This window comes from Barbatula barbatula, assembly GCF_947034865.1.
Source record: "Barbatula barbatula genome assembly, chromosome: 18".
NCBI lineage: Eukaryota > Metazoa > Chordata > Actinopteri > Cypriniformes > Nemacheilidae > Barbatula > Barbatula barbatula.
In genome coordinates, this window is record NC_136781.1 from 277,304 (window position 1) to 299,076 (window position 21,773).

The window sequence follows — 21,773 nt, forward strand, 5'->3', positions numbered from 1 at the left end:
TCTGGTGTTTATGCGAGTCAGATTTATAATCAGTATTATAAAGAAACGCCATCTGTGTTTAACACACACACATTTATATGAGAGAGAACAGCAGCTCATCTCAGTGTCTGTACATTTGGTTTATTGATCGAGTGTCTGTATCAGTGTTTCCAATTAAAGGACGGCGTGATGATTTTTTGGTGTTTTAGCAGCAGATCAGGTGCAGAAGTTTTTCATGAATTATTTCTCCTGGATTGAATTCTGTTAGAAGGTCAGAATAATTCTGGTGATTACACACTCGCACAGAATGTGTGTGTGTGTGTGTGTGTATGTATTACACATTGTAATGAAATATTTACACATCTCAGAATAAACCACAGACATCTAGTTTAAACACTGACCTGAGAACTGGATCTCAAGATTACTGCTCAAATTCACCAACATCCAAATATTTTCACATTTGACTAATAAAGCACACTTGTTTGAGACGGGCGCGTGTGTTTCAGACACCTGAGGTCTTGTGATGTTGATTTGTCTGGCCGTGGTTTCTGCAGCCGTAATACTAAACACATGAATGTTTCTACGGAATATATTTTTATTTTGCTTTCTTCAATGTCGTGTGTGGGCTTTGTGTCATCTCTTGGTCAGGTTTGTACGCAGATGAGCTGTCCATGTTTTGGCACATGAATGTAGTAATATTTGTGGAAACAGCAGTGGAGAGCAGGTGTTTGGCCTGGACTGAATATGAATATGTCAAGAGCTGTTTTACCTCTGGAGATACTCGTCCTCTCTCTCTCTCTCTCTCTTTTTCTATCTCTGTGTTTGTGTTTCTAAACCTCCGAACTTCAGGATTTCAGCTTGTAACTGGAATCTCACACAGATTTAAATTTACATTTAACATTTCAGCAAAACAAAGCCCAGTACACCGCTCGAGTCTCTGCTGTGCTGTTTGATGTACATGAACATCATCATGTTGACAGTAATATCTCGCCTTCTGAAATCTCGCATCTCCATATTTCATGTTTTATTTTTAGACATAAATCATTATTATTAGTCACCCTTTAATTACGCCGTATTTAATCATTTAAATTATTGTCATTTCTCAAAAACAGCTCATTTGAAAATCCAAAGTTTCAGAAGGACAGCAAAGATATGATGGAGGATACCGAGGTGAAGCTCATGTGTTTGTCTTAATTCTGCTCAGACAAGAAAAATCAACTTCAAACTGTTGAAAAGCAGCTCTGACAGACACCTGAGCTACTGCAATATCACACAAAATTATGTTTTAACAATCTTTTTATTGAAAAACATCCAAGTGCACGTGCCTCGTGATATTGTACATTCATGGAACTCTGCGGTCCAGTATTACAGTGTCCGGGTTTCAGTGCCACAGTTAAAGTAAATCTACTGGCTTTGCTTTTGTAAACAACAAACATTACAGTATTGAAACACAACACAACATTACATCTGTCCGTGTCTCAACGCATAAATGATCTCTTCACACATTCACTGTGAGCGCACACAATACTGAAAGTGTTTGTTTTTCTCTCCAGTTCATTCATAAAAACAACAGCAGCACATCATTGTTTTCTAAATTAAATAACTTAATCCGTTTTAAAAGATATTTGCTCATTTGCTCATGTTGGTTGTAATTCTGTAGGAGTGTTGCGCCTGCGCAGACGCTCCTGTCCGAGGAAACGAAGACTGGTACGCAGCTGAAGTGTGTCTGCGCTCCAGTGGGCACTTGAGTTTTTGGCATTTATGATGAAAGTTTGTCTTCATTAGTGTTTAATATTGCACCGAGTGTAAGGCAAGAATCTCTCCAGCAGTTGTGTGTCACTGATAAACACTGATCACTGTGTGTGTGTGAATACTGCGTGCGTTGTGCAGTTACAGTAGTCAGCAGGTCTCATATCAGTTGTTGAATGTCGATATCTGCTCTTATACGACCGATTCTCAAAACGAGCGTCTTCAGATGACGCCGTGCTTCAGCATCCCGTTTATAACTCAAAAGTTCACGTCGGCCCGTGAATTCCGTTCGGAGTGAAAGAAGCGCGCGTGTCCGCGTCACACTCCGAGTCCGAGCAAATGTCGTTATCGTGAGAAAACTGCGAGATTCGATCGAACGCGTCCTCGTCGTCAATACAGTCCACAGCATTGGGTATGATGTCGACGTACGCTTTCGCGATCTGTTTATGGAACAGCGTGTCCTGGTTATAGGACACGAGCTCGTTGCTGATGTTGACCGTTTCCACCGGAGTACCGGAGCAGCGGTTCCGACAGCCCAGCAGACTGGCGAAACCCTTGCGGAACTCTGCGTTGAACGCGTAAATGATGGGGTTGAGCGAGGAGTTGGTCCAGCCGAACCACACGAAGACGTCGAACGTGGTCTCGCTGACGCACGGGAGACCCGCGACCGGAGCACCGCTCGGTTTGTCGCAGAACGGAACCACGCAGTTGAGAATGAAGAAGGGCAGCCAGCAGCACACGAACACGCCCATGATGATGGACAGAGTCTTCAGAACTTTGGTCTCCCGGTTGATGGAGGTTTTGAGCGTCTTGTGGTGTTGGCACGCGAGCCGGTTGGTCCGGCAACTTTGCGCGCGCTCTGCGGCGCGCTCCAGCGAGGCGATCCTCCGTATCTGAATCTGCGCGATCCGGTAGATCCTCGTGTAAGTGACGATCATGATCGCCACGGGAATATAGAAGCTGATGAGCGAAGACGAGATGGCGTACTCCCGGTTCAGACTCGAGTCGCAGCTGTCGCCGGTGCCGCTCGCGTTGGTCTCCGCGGCCGCCTTGTGCCAATCCAGCTGGACCGGGATGAACGAAATGAGGACGGACAGAGTCCACGCCACGCCGATCATCACGAACGCCACGCGCTGGGTCATCTTGCGCTCGTAGCGGAACGGGCTGCTGATGGCCCAGTAGCGGTCAACGCTGATGACGCACAGGTTCAGGATGGACGCGGTGGAGCACATGATGTCAAACGCCACCCAGATGTTGCAGTACGAGCCGAACGGCCAGAATCCGGCCACCTCCGCCACCGCCTTCCACGGCATCACGAGCACGGCCACGAACAGGTCCGAGACCGCCAGAGACACGATGAAAGTGTTCGTAACTTTGGTGCGCAAGTGGCGGAACCGGAGCACCGCGGCGCACACCAGGATGTTCCCGAATAGGGTCCAGAGAATCAGCGCGCACAGAAGGCATCCGGTGAGCGCGCGGGCGAACATCCCTTGCGTCTCGGACTCGGTTCGGCTGGACATGGCGAGTCCCGGTGGGGTCACGGGTCGTCATCAGGTGCGTGTGTTGGCGCGGTCACCCGCATGATCTGGAACACGACGAAGAGGAAAGTCGCAGCCGATCTGTCCCGATGAACAAACGCTTTCGGTCCGGTTCGTTTCTCGCGCTGACGGCAGGCTCGTATATGACCTCTGTCTGAGCGCGCGGAAAATCCTCACTGCTATTTTAAGCTCGAGGGTGAGAGAGAGAGACGGAGAGAGAGAGAGAGAGAGAGAGAGTGAGAGAGTCATTGGCAGAATGAATGAAATCCGTAAAATAATCCGTGTTTAGACTCCATCACAATCACAGACAGAAAGCTGCTCAGTCTTTATCTCGTATCAACATTATTGCTGTTAAACCCTCACGAATATTAACTGTGCTTTTATTATAGTGAAAGTCCATTTTTTAGATTTTATTATTTTCATTCAGTAATTGTTTTTTATAGAATCGTGCACATCCTGATGTGGGGTATCGCCACCTGCAGGCTCAACACACGACACTATATGTATATATGTTTCTTGTTCATAGTCATGCTAATGAAGTACCTCTAAATTGAAAAAAAAAGAAATGGGAATCATATATCAGGGCATTGTAATGTGAATGTGTACATGCTGTGTTCTTTCAGGTCAAAAAGAACATTTAAGAATTGCTCAAATTGTCTGAAATTGTGTGAAAAAAATATTTTAGTTTGATAATCACATCCTCATCATTATGACACTAAACTGTTTCCATTACCTTAACACGTATTTGAACGAAGGCAAACACAAGATAAAGTCATGTTAAATCTCTTTGATAATTCTGAGATTATCTTTGCATGTCTGTTTCTATTTAGGCTTTTTAATGCACATTTTCAAAACATCTAAATAGTTATTTCTCCCCACCCCACTAATCTGCCGGATCTTCCACGCCCCCTTACTCCAGCACCTCAGAATTTACAGATGAAGCACAGTTCCTCGGATTATGAAAAGGTAGGACAGAGATGCTTCTTTAAAGAACCTTTGACTGAACGGTTCTTTGTGGAACCAAACAGGGTTCTTCTATGGCATCGCTGTGAAACACCTTATAAAGTGGCAGTCCGTAAATTCTTTTGAGAAAAAATGAACTAAAACCAATTATTGAGCAAGCACATGAAAGAACGATGTTTAAAACTGTGTCACTACCCTTGATGGATTCAGCTAGTAATAATGGTTTGTCATTTTCCTTTGTCGGGTCGAATTTCCGGAAATCCTTATTTGGTGTCTTTCGTCTATGTGTGATTTCGTCACATTGAACAGAACGAAGAGGATCCGGCCGGCGGCTGCTAGCCCGCGTGTGGATGCTACGGGTGACAGGGGGAAACATTGTACACAGACATTTTTTTCTTGGAAACTTAGTATTATATATGGCACCATTTATTACTTTTACTTTTAAACGCAAAGAAAGGGGAATGTGATTGGACTCCAAACAAGAATTCCTATTGGCAGACACGGATTTATTACTTCTGAACAGAACAGGACTTCGGTTCTTCTATCTCTCTTTGTATGTTCTTTATGATAAATGTTACTTAAGCGGGGTTAGTATTATCTGGAGACCTCTTGTGATTTAGAGATGACCTCCCCACATCTGTATTTCATTTAGCGCAGACACAAAATTACTCAAATTTACAGACTTATTTCGCGGACATGATGGCAAGGCTTTGCGTATTCTTTATGTATATATAGTTGTATGGTGTAGAATGATATATGACCCTGTCAGCATTTGAGACCCGCAGTCGGGGATCTTCCGGTTCGCGTTACAGGAGTTTCCATGAGGAATAACTAAACGAATCCCAGCCAACTGAAGTTTTGGGTCTGTTTGTGTTCTTATTTGTTTTGTGTTATATCATCTGCCCTGTTATCTTTTATGTTTATTATGCACTACTGATGTACAGTTAAGATTCTCACCGGTTCACTGTCACAGGTGTATTACCACTCAAAACATCAGACTCATCTGCGCAGTTGAGCAGTGCCGAATCACAACTCGCGTAAAGAAAATACCTCCGCACATCTCCTGCTGAAGCAATTACAAACTGAGATGGTGACAAAGAAGCCAATCTTAAGGACAACCACTATAAACACCTTTATTTTTAAGAGTGAAAGTTCTCTTGAGTCACATTAATATCTCATAGCTGCTTCTGGTTATGCAAATACAGCTCCGTCTCTTAAGAGGAGAAAGACTGAAATCTTTGTCAAGATTAAATTCTAAATACTCATATTAGATCCGGAATAAAAAGGTTAATGTAAATTAATGATTAAAAATCAGAAAGACGTCAGATAAGCTTCTTTAGCCTTATTGGATTCAATTTATTGTCATTACACACATACAAGTACAGTGCAACGAAATGTCATGATAATATAAGTTAAGGCAAGATTCTGTTGGAAAGGTGTCCTTCTTTTATGTCAATACAAACATACAACATATTCATTTCTTTGTCAAACATCAGCCCGTCTGTCTGTGCTTGTGTTTGGATGTACTGTGAAATGATGGGATTACATGACAGACAGCTGGGACTCATGAGGAGTTCTGAAGACACGTCTGTGTTTGTTTTTTCTCATTGACACAGATATTACTGCTGATAATCTCTTCATCAGAGCGTGACAGCCGGAATAAACACTTGACTGTGATGTGACACACATGAAAATAACCCACATTACAGTCAGAACATTTACTGTTGCTTTTATTCACTGAATGTCATGAGGATCCCATAACAAATGCATGATGATGATGATGATGATGAAGGAACCCTGATGACAAAGAGGGAAATAAGTATTTAAATGAGAAGTTGAGGAAGTTATCACATTTTTGGGAAACATGCATTGACGACATGTTTAGAGTAACTTCACATGCATACACATAGATTCATGATCACAATAAAGAGACGCCTTTCTAAAATGTTACTTTATTAAATTGTTTTGTGCACATCCTTGTGTGTGTGTGAAGGAGGGATTTCATTTACAAAACAAAAGCTGAAAGTCAACAGTGCTGATAGAAAACACACATAGAAACATCTGCAGATCGTCTCACACAATTAAAAAAAAGACAGCTTTCGGTTTGTTTCTCCTAAAACATAACAACTGAAGTGACACATCAGACAGACGGACAGCTTCAGCCAAAGTCTGTGATCTTTCAAGAAACACTTTTGCATTTGCGTACAGTTCTGACCTCAAGCGGATGATCAAAGTCTCTGTGATCCTGAAGTCTTTTCGCCGAGCTGTCGAAATCGTGGCGTTTATATATTTGTTTGGAGAACTTTACAAACATGCGAGTTCAGCTGCAGCTGAAAAACTGAATCAGCAAACCAAACAATCCTCCGCCAAAGCAGAAATCATTTATTCCATCAGAAACTCTCACGATTAAATCTGACTCTCACAATCATTTCTCTCTCAAAACACATTCGTTTAAGACATTTATAACATGCTTTAAACGGTTCGACACATTGACATTATAACACAGAATATCAACATGAGGAGAAAAGAGACACGAACATGTCAGGAGCGTCACATTTCACCATGAAATCCATGAAATAATGTTCTTCTAAAAGAAACAGTTTTTGCTCATTTAAGAAGCTTTAGGGATGGTTTCGTTGTTCATTTCACTTCATTCACATCATCATGTTGTATTTGATTCTTTAGATTTTGGGGTAAATGTGACGTGGGCATGATGATGTTTTGTTTTGTGAGATTTTTCCGCACAATGACACAGTGTTTTGATCTCCATATGAGAACATCTTCCATTATTATTGAATCAAACACTGATCTGAGATCTGTGAACATGTCAGTGTTGAATTCAGTGGATCAGTTTGGCCTGAGATCTGTTCGATTCCAGTTATGAAGAGTGTCTAACAGCCAATGAAATTTATGTGAACTTCATTAGATCTTCATTATGGCTCATTACACACACATCAATCATCAACGAATAAACTCTGAGTGACAGACAGTGTGTGTGTGTGTGTGTGTGTGTGTGTGTGTGTGTGTGTGTGTGTGTGTGTGTGTGAGAGCACCAGATATACACACTCATCTGTATTGATACATATTTATAGATATATATATATTTATACTGTATAGAAGTCCGGGTTCATCTCTGACTTAATTTTGTCTCTCTGAGCATCATGCTTCTGTCATTTATGTGAAAACTCGTCGCTCAAACCTTCCGGAAAACCTCGAAGAGAGACGCCACAGAGTGCATGCGGTAGAAGAGGTTGAGAGGAATGGCCACGTTCAGAACGGTGCTCCACGCGCTGAAGCCGAACATCTCCTGCTCCAGATGATTGTCATACTGCGGACGACAGCCGAACGCCGGGAGAAGCCACAACTGAAGACGAGAAACAAGACGTCATACCTCACGTGTAAATCTCATTCAATATGTAGTGTGAGACGGGTTTAGATACCTCCAAATGAAACTTTTCAAACCACATTCTTCTACAGTTTTCTTGTATTAGATTGCATTACGCATTTACGGCCATTAAGCATTGACTTCCAATTTATCCAGATAAATCCAGATCCAATTTATGAGTAATAGGGCCTGACGTGAAATAAACCAATCAGAGCATCATCTCCAATTCCCTTTAAGAGCCAGTTGCGCTCTCTCGCCATGGCAGATGTTTACATGGTGGAGTTTGTTGGCCGCAAAGCTAAACGCTTCTCAAGCGAAGAAACTAATTTGCTTGTGCATGAAAGTTAAAACAGGACAAGCAGGAATCCACCAACGCTTCCCGTGGTGACATGTAGGCATTTTTATATTTCTGTACTCAAAAGTCAACTTTTTCTTTTACATTTTTATTGTTTCAAATTTAAAAATGTTAGTTTGTTCTTGCGCTTCCCTCTGTGTCATAAGCAAAGTGAACGCTGGTTGTGGACCTGCCCAGAGGTGCATTTTCTACTAACGCACTCTTTAAATAATAACAAAAAAATATTAGACTTTAGACCAGGTTTGAGCGCAGGACGAGAAAATGCGAACTGTGTCGGGCTGAAACTCGCAAAAAGTGTACGATGGGACCCAAAGATTCTGTCTGTGACTTTCTGCTTCGGTGACAAATCTTACCGAGATGTTGCACATGAAGAGAAAGATGGTGATGTTCTTCAGAACCTGTCTCTTTCTTCCGGGTGTCACGTTTAGGCTGTTTTCCACAGGAAGTGTAACTCCGGAGCACTTCCTGCTGTACACCTGACGGGTCTCGTGCGCCTCGTTCTCCAGAGGAGCGCAGCGCATGTCCCGCGTCTCGTACGCCCGGTTTACGATGCCGTCGTACGGCGGAACCATCGAAGAGGCCACAGAGAAGATCTCAGGCACCGACCCGGAACCCTCTTCACCCCCGGCCGGATCTCTGCGCCTGCGGTACAGCGACTCCACGATGAAGAGGTTCTGAACGCACTTCTCCAGAACCAGCAGAAGAGAGTAGGCCAGACACGTCCAGCGGTAGCTCGGAGAACTTTGACTCGCTCCGACCGCCACCACGCTGCACCACGACATCAGCCACGACCCCAGCGACGAGCCCAGCAACAGATCCGAGTCCAGCGAACGGGACGGGTTCTGCCCTGTGTCCATGGGCCAGTCCTCCACCCGGTAGATGAGGAGTCCGGTTCCGCTGGCCCCGCACATGCATGCCAGCATCACCACCCCGTAGCAGTAGAACATGGAGACGGCCGCCTCGCGCGTCTGCACAGACTTCTCCACGTGGATGAGATACACCACAAGCACTGTGATGGAGCTGGCCAGAGCCAGCAGACCCAGAACCGGCCCGAGCAGAAGGCCGGGGCTGCGTGTGGACGGCCGCTTGTGGTTGGTGTGGTGGTCCAGTGTGCGGCCGATGTTCTTCCACATGACGAACAACATCGCCGACACAAAGATGTGATACTCGATGTTGAAGGGGTACAGATAGTAGAGACTGGTGGAAAACATGGAGCACACGCTTGTGCTGCAGTTACAGTGAGGCTCCACCTCCACTGCAGACAGAGAGAGAGAGAGAGAGAGAGAGAGAGAGAGAGAGAGAGACAGAGTAAACATCTGTTCATGTCAGTGTTTCAGGAGCTTGCGCTTCATCTGGAATCTCTAAGAACACTTGACAGAGTTTCATTATAAGGAATCAACGCCTCAGGTGCTGCCTTAAGAAACACTTCAGCCAAATATAAACCCTCATCATTCACGCAGATCCACTGTATACGACTGAATTCCTTTAGATGAACACAAACAAAACAACCATATCAAAATAAAGTCACATTCAATTCTTACAGACAGTTTCAACGGACGCAAGCGCCACACCAAAAGTTAACTTCCGGTCTGTTTGGTTATAACTATTTATATTACTATTTATAAATATATAGAAAAGTAAATATATATTACTGTTTAATTGTATTAAATTACAAAATTACATTAAACCTACTCAACAGTTATTGATTCTTTGCTGAGGTGTACCTGAACCTGTACCTGAAGTCAGGGCCACGTAATGTTTGTCTGTGTTTGTAGTCGCTGAAACTGTCTATATGGGATTTAAAAAACTTCACAAAGCACAAACATCACCATTTAAATGACTTGTTAATAAACGTCTTCTAAAAAGTCAAATGCGGCATCTCAGGACACACAAGAAAACTCACAAGACATTTTGTCATTTTGAGTACCATATAATATGATAACATTACAAATAAAATCATATGTTTGTGTGTTTTATTATGTCGTTTTGAGTTTTGTAATAAAGTCATTTAGATTTGAGATGACGTGAGTAAATGATTAAAAAAAAAAGTCATTTTCACAAGATTTCTAAAAGAATGAACCACTATATCTTTATACTTCTACTAATATCATGTTGTGAATTTAAAACATCAATGTTTGTAAGTCTATACTGATGCTTTGACAAACAGACATGTTTCTGAAGCAGCAAAACAAAAGAGAGATAGAAGAGGACATGAATGATTCCTGTCAGTCTGATGCCATCTAGAGGTTTGCTACAAAACAAATCACAGATTTATTCAATTGAAATGACAAAAATGACAACAGGCCCTTTCACATGACGTCACGCATCTTTCGTTCTGCCGTGCAGCAGTGTATCGTTGCTTGCGATGTCGTCTCAGAATGTAGTTTACCAATCCCTTGCACAGCTGCCATAAATACGGCTAGATGATGTACAACTTCTTGCAGACAAATTTTCGCTAACTTGATTATGAAGGTAAGTGTTTTGATTTCTTTTTGTGTTAGCAAAGGTGCTAGGATAAGTACTTCAATTAGTGTTCTGTCAATAACATTACATGCCTGATACTAAACATAATAATCCTCTTACCGATGTCTTGACCACTCGTATTTTCAGTCACTGTATTCTAGCGCAACGGCAAAACAGAGATTCTTGTTTGTAGCAAAACGTAAGTTATGATACACTGCTTTGTGAAAATGCAGAAGTTGAATGACGTCATTGTTAAAAGGGCCTATTCGATCATGAATGACTCACTCTCTAGTCGTTCCAAATCTGAACAAATTTCTTTGGTTGAACACCGAGAAATATATTTAGACGAATGCTTGTAACCAGACCGTTTCCTCGACCTCTATGAGCGCTTTTCCACCATCGCGCCGAAACGTTCTTGCTGATAAATCGTTTAGCCGGTATGTAAATAGTTTCATTTTCCACCGCAGGGCTGATAACAGACATTTTTAGAATGTTAACACAAACGCGTCACATGCTGACTGGTAACACAAGAGCGAAAAATCTGAGCCGAGAACTGTCTGTAATCATGCCGTGTTGAACCAGGCTCACGTGGAAACATAACTGTAACCGTTTCAGACTGTGTTTAGAACGGTTCGGCACGATGGTGGAACAGCGCTCATTGACTACCTCAGTAGGAAAAATGACAATGGTAGTCAAAAGTGGCCCAGAACTGTTTGCTGTCCTACATTCTTCCAAATGTTTTCTTCCATTTTGTGTTCAAGTATTTTTTCCTACTAGGGTAGACGATGCAAGAACTGGAGAGTGAGTAATGATGCCAGAATATGTATTTATTTAATGTCACTAATGTCTCTAAAGCACCCCTGATGGTTCACAAGGGAGTTGCAGAGAGTTTGTAAGGTACAAAACAAGTTGTTTCCATTGCTTAGAAATATTTGAATAGCAAAGACATGTTTAGAAATAATTCTAATTATGTAAATACTACTAATACAACCTCAAAACAGATTCTAAAGGTTTTAGAAGTTAAAATGTTCAATTAATTCAATTATTGAAATAATGACTTTCTTCATAACTATTTGAAAACTCCTGCTCTAAGGTACAAAACTTTTTTTCAAAATAAAAAACTGGATTTGTTTTGCAAGTTTAAGTATTTGTAAGCACACTTGAAATATTTGATCACTTAAGTAAATCTGTATGATACGATAAAAGGACCAAATGTTGAATGCTCTCTCTTTTGTTATTCACTTTGGATCAAAAGCCAGAATGTCCATATGAGAAGAGGGGGGCCTCTGAACCCTCCCACACATTCACTCTGAAAAACACTATTGTCCTCACACACACGGTTACCTGTGGTGTGGTTTGCGTATCCCAGTGCAGTTAATCTCCTCCTGTGATTGTTGAGGAAATGTTCAGCCTCTGACATCACTCCATTACACCAGAGCAACAGGTTAGTGAACACGGCGTGAATCACCCCAAACCTGCTCGATACATCACCACATACAACATTATGAACAGAAGTGATACCGCAATGAACTGAAGAGTGACAGTTCAGTCGAAAAATGAAAATTCTGTCAACATGTGTTCCCCTTTCATGTCATGGCAAACCTGTATGAATTTCTTTTTTCTGCAGATTACAAACAAGGAAATTTTGATAAATATTGTTAACTTTGAACTCAGTTGACTTCTATTGTATAGACACAGAACCACTGAGACATTTCTCCAAATATCATCTTCTGTGTTCCGCAGCTCATGTTACAGCAGCATGTTTGGATCTGCTTAACAAAAGTTGTAAGGCAGCATTATATATTTTATATTTGCACCTTTCAAACGTTTCATATTTCTTGATGACGTCTTTGATGTGGAACCAAAGAAAATGAACCTGCAATAAAAAGCAACACACATTCACATCATCTCGACATAAAGAACCATTACGCATTTTCAACAGAGCCACTGTAGTGTACATTAAAGCTATACATTATGTGTTCTCACCTGAGAGATGGTGTGGAGCGCGTGGATGATGGGATAGACCCCCAGAACCGCAGAGACGCACGAGTGATAGCCCACAAAGTACCCGATGCGGAACGCGTCCATGATCAGGGAGAGTAACGCCAGCATCGTCAGTCCACCTGATTCACAGACATCATCATCATCATCATCATCATCATGACAACCGAACTGAAGAATAAACGTGCCGCGCGCGTCACCTCGTATCCAGCTGGTCCCTGCGTGCGCGTCCCTCTCCGGCAGCGGACTGCGGTCGCGCTCCCTCCGGATCATGTAGCAGAGCATCCACGCGAGCTGCACGAGCATCAGCACCGTGAGGAAGGTAAGCAGGTGTTCCTCCCTCACGACGGGACCGTGCTGGACGATCGCGAGCATCACGGACACGCCGATGAGCAGCAGGTTGGCGCCGTACTGCGCGCTCAGCGTCTCCGCGTTCTTCTGCGGGTACCTCTTGGTCAAACTCACCTTGAGCCGCGTGAAAAGTTTCTTCTCCGTGTCCGTGGAGGTGCCGGGGCTGTATTTGTTCAAACACATGATGTCCAGGCCGCTGTGCTCCACCATGGTGCCGGCGACGCCTCTCCAAATGCGCTTCGCGCTCAGAGATCACGCATGTTTCGCATACATCCAGCTCGGGAACAAGGCGCTCATATATACCTCCTACAAAGAGATTAACGCGGATTGAGTTTCGTTCAGCTGTACGTTTCGGGGGGAATCGACGAAGTGCCAAGAATTCACCGAGAACTTGAGAAGAGCTCAGATGCCAGGGGTTGAAATAGACTTCACCATCGTGCATCCATCCAGACCAGACCAGACCAGACCTCCTCAGCACTGCTGGTTTAGCGTGGCTTTGGCAGTCTAGCGATTTCTCATCGTCCCACAGTCCACATGTGAAGCTCCAGTGAGTTTTCGCGAGCTCATGTTTCACTGGTCAATGGCTCTTTATGGAAAGGTTCCCTTTGTTGCCGCGGACTCGTATAACGGCGTGGGTCTGTTGCGCATCTCTATAATGTGATGAAACGACGTCTGCGAGCTCCTAAAGAGAAATGCACACGATGGCAGCTCTGTCAGACGCGTTATTAACGCGTTTCGTTTAAATGCTCGTATATGAAGCGACGCGCTTTGCGCGCGCGATCATTGAGACCCCCAATTAACTGAAACCGATCCGCAGCTCCAACAAAAGCGCTTTATATTATAACGGATCTGAGGCGGATTAACATGCTCACAAACCCTCAGAAACATCCCGACTCAAGTTTGAGCTTTCATGAGTCTCCTGCTGAACGCAAAGTCTGATGTGATGCGTTTATCGAGAGCTTTGATTGAGTCTGATCACAGATGCTCTGATCATCTGGCGCTTATCACGAGCGGACGGTAATGTCATCAGTTCTTCAGTTTCATCACATGTACAGACGCTTTAATGTTTAACAGGACGGATGCTGATGATCAGTGTTCAAATAGTGACAACCAAACATCACAGCAGATCTACAGACGCACCTGAAAACTGTTCCTAAGAGGATCTCTGTCGACATAAACAACCTTTAACATCCACAGAAGCTTTCGGTTACACAAAAGCTTCTTTGTGATGGAGAAATGTTAACAAGATAATAAGGAAATGGTTCTTTTAGCGAACGTTGACTGAAAGCTTCTATGGGAAACCAAAGTGGATCTTCTGTGGCATCGCTGGAATGTTTTGTGGATAGAAAACATTTCGAGTTTCTCATCAGGACATTTTTTAATCATTGTAATGCAAATGAATTTGTGTGGTACAATTTATTTGAGATAAACGCAGCTGTGATGTCATTCTCAGCGTCACCTGACAAACATGTTAAAGGTTTGGAAACAGCAGGGATTTCTCAGTCTTCAGTCGTTAAGTTTAAAACGTTTACAAAAACAACTCGGAAACGTGAATCTCTTCACTGCACAGCTCCACACAAACGTTAAAATACAGTAATTATTACGTCACCATTTGAAAGCAGTGAGAAAGAGAGAGAGAGAGAGAGAGAGTGTGTTTATAGAGCTGATTAATCTGTCTCTCATCAAACTGATTCATGTGTTTAATTACAACAAAAACACCGTCACATTCTTACACACATGCACCTTTTCTCGCTTAATGTGTAAAAAACGTATTAATTTAATGCAACCTGAAGTTTACAGAAGAAAAGAAACTTTAGAAAAACTATACAGGACCTCAGGGAAAACCTCCCATAGACCTCATGTACCTGATATGACCTCATGCTGTTCACCAGCGCTGGCATCATAATGGCTTTAACATTAAAAGTCAAATGCCTCTTATTAGACACTGATGTGAGAGGTCAGTCAGTATATTGTGTCTATCTGTTATGAACTGTGACAGAGAACCCACGTGCAGGCAGCAAAACGGAGATGAAGGGGATAACAAGGATTTTAATGATAACAGAAACAGGAACAAAACAAAAACCCACGAGGGGGTGACAAAACAGGGGTACACAATAAACTGGACTAACTAAAGACTTGACAAGAACTAGAACTACACAAACACCTAAACTAACGGAACACTCCTACTCACAGTGACACTGACTAGACTATCAATAAAGCTTCCAAAGACTCCAAGACATGGCATGGCAAAAGAGCATGAAACATGTACAACGAACGAGCACAAGACAATAGACAAGAGGGCATTAAATAGGGGAACAAACACAGGATAATTACTAAGGGGCAGGTGAAGGTAATGAAACACTAATGGGAAGGCTAACGAGACAAAAGGGCGGGAAACACTGACGAGACACGAGAAAGCACATGGCTTTCTCACATAAAACCTAAGGCTATGCCATGACTCCGCTGCAAGACCAAGAATAAACATGACATGATAGCGGAATCATGACACTATCATTGGTCATGAGAGCGCTTCTTCGGCAGAGGTCAGATCAGCTCCTTGAGACACGTCCAGACACAGTGGGATCCTATGCGGAGACAGAATTATAACAAATCTGTGCAAAAGCTCTTTTAAAATGTGATGTGAGAGAGTTTGATTACCACCGTGTGTCTCAGCCCAACAGTGATATCAGCATGACAACTCCCATGAACTGAGTGAAGAGAACGACGGGAGTGAAGAAAGACCAGACCGGCCACAGAGCCACATTTAAACTGGAACACACACAAAACATTACAATCATCACCGAGCAATAGAACACAAACATCACAGTCTGATGATGATATGATTGTGTGTGTGTTTGACACAAATGTTACACACTTTATAGACTCAAAATGGTCACGCACATTTATTTGTATATTACAATAAAAATGACTAACACTAGAAATGTCTGGATGCAAAAACTGTCCTTTCATTTTTGGATTAAATGTGACATGGATGTGTCTTGATGAGATTGATCCACCTGCACATTAAAGTGAGAGTTCAACCAAAAATGAAAAGTCTTTTATCATCACTTGCCCTCTTGTCGTGTCAAACCTGCGTGAGTTTCTTTCTTCCGCTGAACACAAACAAAGATATTTTGAAAAATGTTGTTAACTGGACTCCATTCGCTTGCATTGGTTTTATGTTCTTTCTTCGAAATATCTTCTTTTGTGTTTTGCGGAAGAAAGAAACTCACGGAGGTTTGGCACGACAAGAGGGCGAGTAAATGAGGGAACTGTCACTTTAATCTTGTGCAGACCGAAGCCTCGACGACTGGCCAATCGAGAGTGTCAGATGATCAAAAACATTTGTGAAGCGAGTGCTGATGTGACCTGCAGGACGCAGCGATGAAGGCTGCAGTGGTGACCGCTGGTACAGCTGGATATTCCTGCTCATAGTTCTTGATGCCTTTAAACCACTCGAGATACACGATACAGAATGCCGCCAGACTCAGACAAAGTGCCAGCAACAACAGCCCAACAGCAAACCACCAACTATAACACAAAACATCATATCAAATCATGCTTTTACCGTCTACTGTACAACACCCGAGAGTGTCGGGAGAGTTTTATGCGTTTGGGCCTCAGTGTGTAACCAGAGCACTGTAATCTGTCATGTAATCCAGGATAAAGGAACGGCTGTATGATGGAGATGTGGAGTGTGTGATGGAGAGTCAGGAGGCTGGAATGAGATTTGCAGTGGGGCAAACTTTATACCAACACGCACGCAGTGTTCAGGAGATCAGATTTGACAATTACAGTAATGTGTTGAGTGCAGTAAACAGGTAATCCTGGTATCAAGATGAGTGTCTGTAATCACCCGTGAATGTCACTGTGATTCAGCACAACTCTGAAGAAATCCACATAGTAGGTGACACTGAGGGAAGCCACAATCCAGAAAACTGAGTGACGATTGAGACGAGCCGAAGACTTCAGATCCACAGACTCCTCAGAGCGCACACCTGAAACACAACATCACAACATCACACCTGAAACACAACATCACAACATCACACCTGAAACACAACATCACACCATCACACCTGAAACACAACATCACAACATCACACCTGAAACACAACATCACAACATCACACCTGAAACACAACATCACACCTGAAACACAACATCACACCTGAAACACAACATCACACCTGAAACACAACATCACACCTGAAACACAACATCACACCTGAAACACAACATCACACCTGAAACACAACATCACAACATCACACCTGAAACACAACATCACACCATCACACCTGAAACACAACATCACAACATCACACCTGAAACACAACATCACACCATCACACCTGAAACACAACATCACAACATCACACCTGAAACACAACATCACACCTGAAACACAACATCACACCTGAAACACAACATCACACCATCACACCTGAAACACAACATCACACCTGAAACACAACATCACACCTGAAACACAACATCACACCATCACACCTGAAACACAACATCACACCTGAAACACAACATCACACCATCACACCTGAAACACAACATCACACCTGAAACACAACATCACAACATCACACCTGAAACACAACATCACACCATCACACCTGAAACACAACATCACACCTGAAACACAACATCACAACATCACACCTGAAACACAACATCACAACATCACACCTGAAACACAACATCACACCTGAAACACAACATCACACCTGAAACACAACATCACAACATCACACCTGAAACACAACATCACACCTGAAACACAACATCACACCTGAAACACAACATCACAACATCACACCTGAAACACAACATCACACCTGAAACACAACATCACACCTGAAACACAACATCACACCATCACACCTGAAACACAACATCACACCTGAAACACAACATCACAACATCACACCTGAAACACAACATCACACCATCACACCTGAAACACAACATCACACCTGAAACACAACATCACAACATCACACCTGAAACACAACATCACACCATCACACCTGAAACACAACATCACAACATCACACCTGAAACACAACATCACACCTGAAACACAACATCACAACATCACACCTGAAACACAACATCACACCATCACACCTGAAACACAACATCACACCTGAAACACAACATCACAACATCACACCTGAAACACAACATCACAACATCACACCTGAAACACAACATCACACCTGAAACACAACATCACACCTGAAACACAACATCACACCTGAAACACAACATCACAACATCACACCTGAAACACAACATCACACCTGAAACACAACATCACAACATCACACCTGAAACACAACATCACACCTGAAACACAACATCACAACATCACACCTGAAACACAACATCACACCATCACACCTGAAACACAACATCACAACATCACACCTGAAACACAACATCACACCTGAAACACAACATCACACCTGAAACACAACATCACACCATCACACCTGAAACACAACATCACACCTGAAACACAACATCACACCATCACACCTGAAACACAACATCACAACATCACACCTGAAACACAACATCACAACATCACACCTGAAACACAACATCACACCATCACACCTGAAACACAACATCACACCTGAAACACAACATCACAACATCACACCTGAAACACAACATCACAACATCACACCTGAAACACAACATCACACCTGAAACACAACATCACACCTGAAACACAACATCACAACATCACACCTGAAACACAACATCACACCTGAAACACAACATCACAACATCACACCTGAAACACAACATCACACCTGAAACACAACATCACAACATCACACCTGAAACACAACATCACACCTGAAACACAACATCACACCTGAAACACAACATCACACCTGAAACACAACATCACACCATCACACCTGAAACACAACATCACACCTGAAACACAACATCACAACATCACACCTGAAACACAACATCACACCATCACACCTGAAACACAACATCACACCTGAAACACAACATCACAACATCACACCTGAAACACAACATCACACCATCACACCTGAAACACAACATCACAACATCACACCTGAAACACAACATCACACCTGAAACACAACATCACACCTGAAACACAACATCACACCTGAAACACAACATCACAACATCACACCTGAAACACAACATCACACCTGAAACACAACATCACAACATCACACCTGAAACACAACATCACACCTGAAACACAACATCACAACATCACACCTGAAACACAACATCACACCTGAAACACAACATCACACCTGAAACACAACATCACACCATCACACCTGAAACACAACATCACACCTGAAACACAACATCACAACATCACACCTGAAACACAACATCACACCATCACACCTGAAACACAACATCACACCTGAAACACAACATCACAACATCACACCTGAAACACAACATCACACCATCACACCTGAAACACAACATCACAACATCACACCTGAAACACAACATCACAACATCACACCTGAAACACAACATCACACCATCACACCTGAAACACAACATCACACCTGAAACACAACATCACAACATCACACCTGAAACACAACATCACAACATCACACCTGAAACACAACATCACACCTGAAACACAACATCACACCTGAAACACAACATCACACCTGAAACACAACATCACAACATCACACCTGAAACACAACATCACACCTGAAACACAACATCACAACATCACACCTGAAACACAACATCACACCTGAAACACAACATCACAACATCACACCTGAAACACAACATCACACCATCACACCTGAAACACAACATCACACCTGAAACACAACATCACACCTGAAACACAACATCACACCATCACACCTGAAACACAACATCACACCATCACACCTGAAACACAACATCACACCTGAAACACAACATCACAACATCACACCTGAAACACAACATCACACCATCACACCTGAAACACAACATCACACGATCACACCTGAAACACAACATCACACCTGAAACAAAACATCACACCTGAAACACAACATCACAACATCACACCTGAAACACAACATCCCAACATCACACCTGAAACACAACATCACAACATCACACCTGAAACACAACATCACACCTGAAACACAACATCACACCATCACACCTGAAACACAACATCACACCTGAAACACAACATCACACCTGAAACACAACATCACACCTGAAACACAACATCACACCTGAAACACAACATCACACCTGAAACACAACATCACAACATCACACCTGAAACACAACATCACACCTGAAACACAACATCACACCTGAAACACAACATCACACCTGAAACACAACATCACACCTGAAACACAACATCACACCATCACACCTGAAACACAACATCACACCTGAAACACAACATCACAACATCACACCTGAAACACAACATCACACCATCACACCTGAAACACAACATCACACCTGAAACACAACATCACACCATCACACCTGAAACACAACATCACACCTGAAACACAACATCACACCTGAAACACAACATCACACCTGAAACACAACATCACACCATCACACCTGAAACACAACATCACACCTGAAACACAACATCACAACATCACACCTGAAACACAACATCACACCTGAAACACAACATCACAACATCACACCTGAAACACAACATCACACCTGAAACACAACATCACACCTGAAACACAACATCACACCATCACACCTGAAACACAACATCACACCTGAAACACAACATCACAACATCACACCTGAAACACAACATCACAACATCACACCTGAAACACAACATCACACCTGAAACACAACATCACACCTGAAACACAACATCACACCTGAAACACAACATCACATCACTCATATGAAAATCATAAGATCATTATGAAAACAGTGTTTCTGTTGTGATAAGTACTGTAACGTTAGTTTTTCTTCATTAATCCACAGTATTGTCATGTATTGTTTAAACCTTTTGTTACTACACTTGTTTTATATATATTTAGCTGTGGCAGAGATGTTTATCACAACATGAACACAAACAGCTGCTGACGGATGAGACGACAGCGATCATCAGAACGACGTGTTGTTGTTTTGTGTATATTTGTGTGTGTTTCTCACTCTGCTCATCCTCTTGTTGTTGTTGTTGTTGTTCTTGTATGATGTTAAATCGCCGCCGCAGATTCACAAACTCACCGAACTCCGCCATGATGCTTACGTCACGCTAAAGGGGCGGAGAATCGGATGAGATGTCAAATCAAGCGCCCCGCCTTCAAACTATGCAGTTATATTTAACGAAAGACATCTTTTTATTTACCTGTTTGTTTACGTCCTTTCTTCACCTCGTTCATGTTGTGCACTTTTGGTTATTGTTTGAAATCGTCTCAATAATGTTTTTAAAAAGCTTCCGCACGGAGCGCGTCACTTCCAGTTAATGACATTCCGAAAGTAAAGCCATTTATTTATATAGCTTTTATCGTATGATATTATTCTGTATATATATTATAAATATATGTTTCATTTTAAATCAATTGTATTTAGATATTACAATTTATTTATGCATTACTTACAACAAGATCACTGTAGCATATGATGCATTATTTATCTGACATATTTTTAGATTATAAATGTGAAAATATATCTAAATATAATATAGATTTTAATCATGCATATAAGTATATACAAATGTTAATGTCCCTGTGTATGTTGACCCTGTAGAAACAGGAGTTGATTGGCAGTAATGAATGTTTGGTCAAATGGAGGTCAGCAGGTCCGTGAGCAGCTGAGCATCACCTGTAAGCGGGTTCAGGAGGTCAGCTGCACAGGTGTGGAATACTGTATCCTGCCAACAGCCCTGGTCTCTCTGAACCTGCCCCGGCTTGAGTTA

At 42.5% G+C, this 21,773-nt stretch overlaps 3 protein-coding genes across 6 annotated transcripts; all 3 read right to left on the minus strand.

Annotated features, from left to right (window-relative positions):
* Positions 1 to 1,272: 1,272 nt before the first annotated feature.
* Positions 1,273 to 3,203, minus strand: drd5a (dopamine receptor D5a). The gene has a single exon (XM_079480424.1). It carries the CDS (start codon positions 3,039 to 3,041, stop codon positions 1,995 to 1,997), a length of 1,047 nt encoding a protein of 348 aa, XP_079336550.1. The 5' UTR covers positions 3,042 to 3,203; the 3' UTR covers positions 1,273 to 1,994.
* A 4,219-nt stretch (positions 3,204 to 7,422) lies between these two features.
* Positions 7,423 to 12,994, minus strand: otop1 (otopetrin 1; the record flags this gene model as incomplete). Its single annotated transcript, XM_079479295.1, has 6 exons — positions 7,423 to 7,593; positions 8,323 to 9,224; positions 11,777 to 11,907; positions 12,250 to 12,308; positions 12,419 to 12,555; positions 12,634 to 12,994. 6 exons carry the CDS (start codon positions 12,992 to 12,994, stop codon positions 7,423 to 7,425), a joined length of 1,761 nt encoding a protein of 586 aa, XP_079335421.1.
* Positions 12,995 to 13,801: 807 nt separating this feature from the next.
* On the minus strand, positions 13,802 to 21,152 carry tmem128 (transmembrane protein 128). Of its 4 annotated transcripts, none has more exons than XR_013787899.1 (6): positions 21,008 to 21,152; positions 16,641 to 16,782; positions 16,154 to 16,315; positions 15,443 to 15,553; positions 15,294 to 15,369; positions 13,802 to 14,760 (listed from the first exon to the last, which is right to left on the minus strand). XR_013787899.1 is itself a non-coding variant. In XM_079479358.1 (5 exons), the coding sequence occupies exons 1-4, from the start codon at positions 21,093 to 21,095 to the stop codon at positions 15,454 to 15,456; spliced, it is 492 nt and encodes a 163-aa protein (XP_079335484.1). In that variant the 5' UTR covers positions 21,096 to 21,118; the 3' UTR covers positions 14,815 to 15,369; positions 15,443 to 15,453. The 4 variants fall into 4 exon arrangements, 2 of the variants coding, with proteins under 2 accessions (XP_079335484.1, XP_079335485.1); XR_013787900.1 differs by having other exon boundaries at positions 14,149 to 14,760; positions 15,446 to 15,553; XM_079479358.1 differs by lacking the exon at positions 13,802 to 14,760 and having other exon boundaries at positions 14,815 to 15,369; positions 21,008 to 21,118.
* Positions 21,153 to 21,773: the final 621 nt, after the last annotated feature.

Coding starts and splice junctions, on each gene's coding strand:
- drd5a (XM_079480424.1), bottom strand. CDS start 3,041: ATGCCGTGGAAGGCGGTGGCGGAGGTGGCCGGATTCTGGCCGTTCGGC.
- tmem128 (XM_079479358.1), bottom strand. CDS start 21,095: ATGGCGGAGTTCGGTGAGTTTGTGAATCTGCGGCGGCGATTTAACATC. Junction 16,316..16,640: donor AATCACAGTGACATTCACGG/GTGATTACAGAC, acceptor TTTGTGTTATAG/TTGGTGGTTTGCTGTTGGGC. Junction 15,554..16,153: donor TTCATCGCTGCGTCCTGCAG/GTCACATCAGCA, acceptor TGTGTGTTCCAG/TTTAAATGTGGCTCTGTGGC.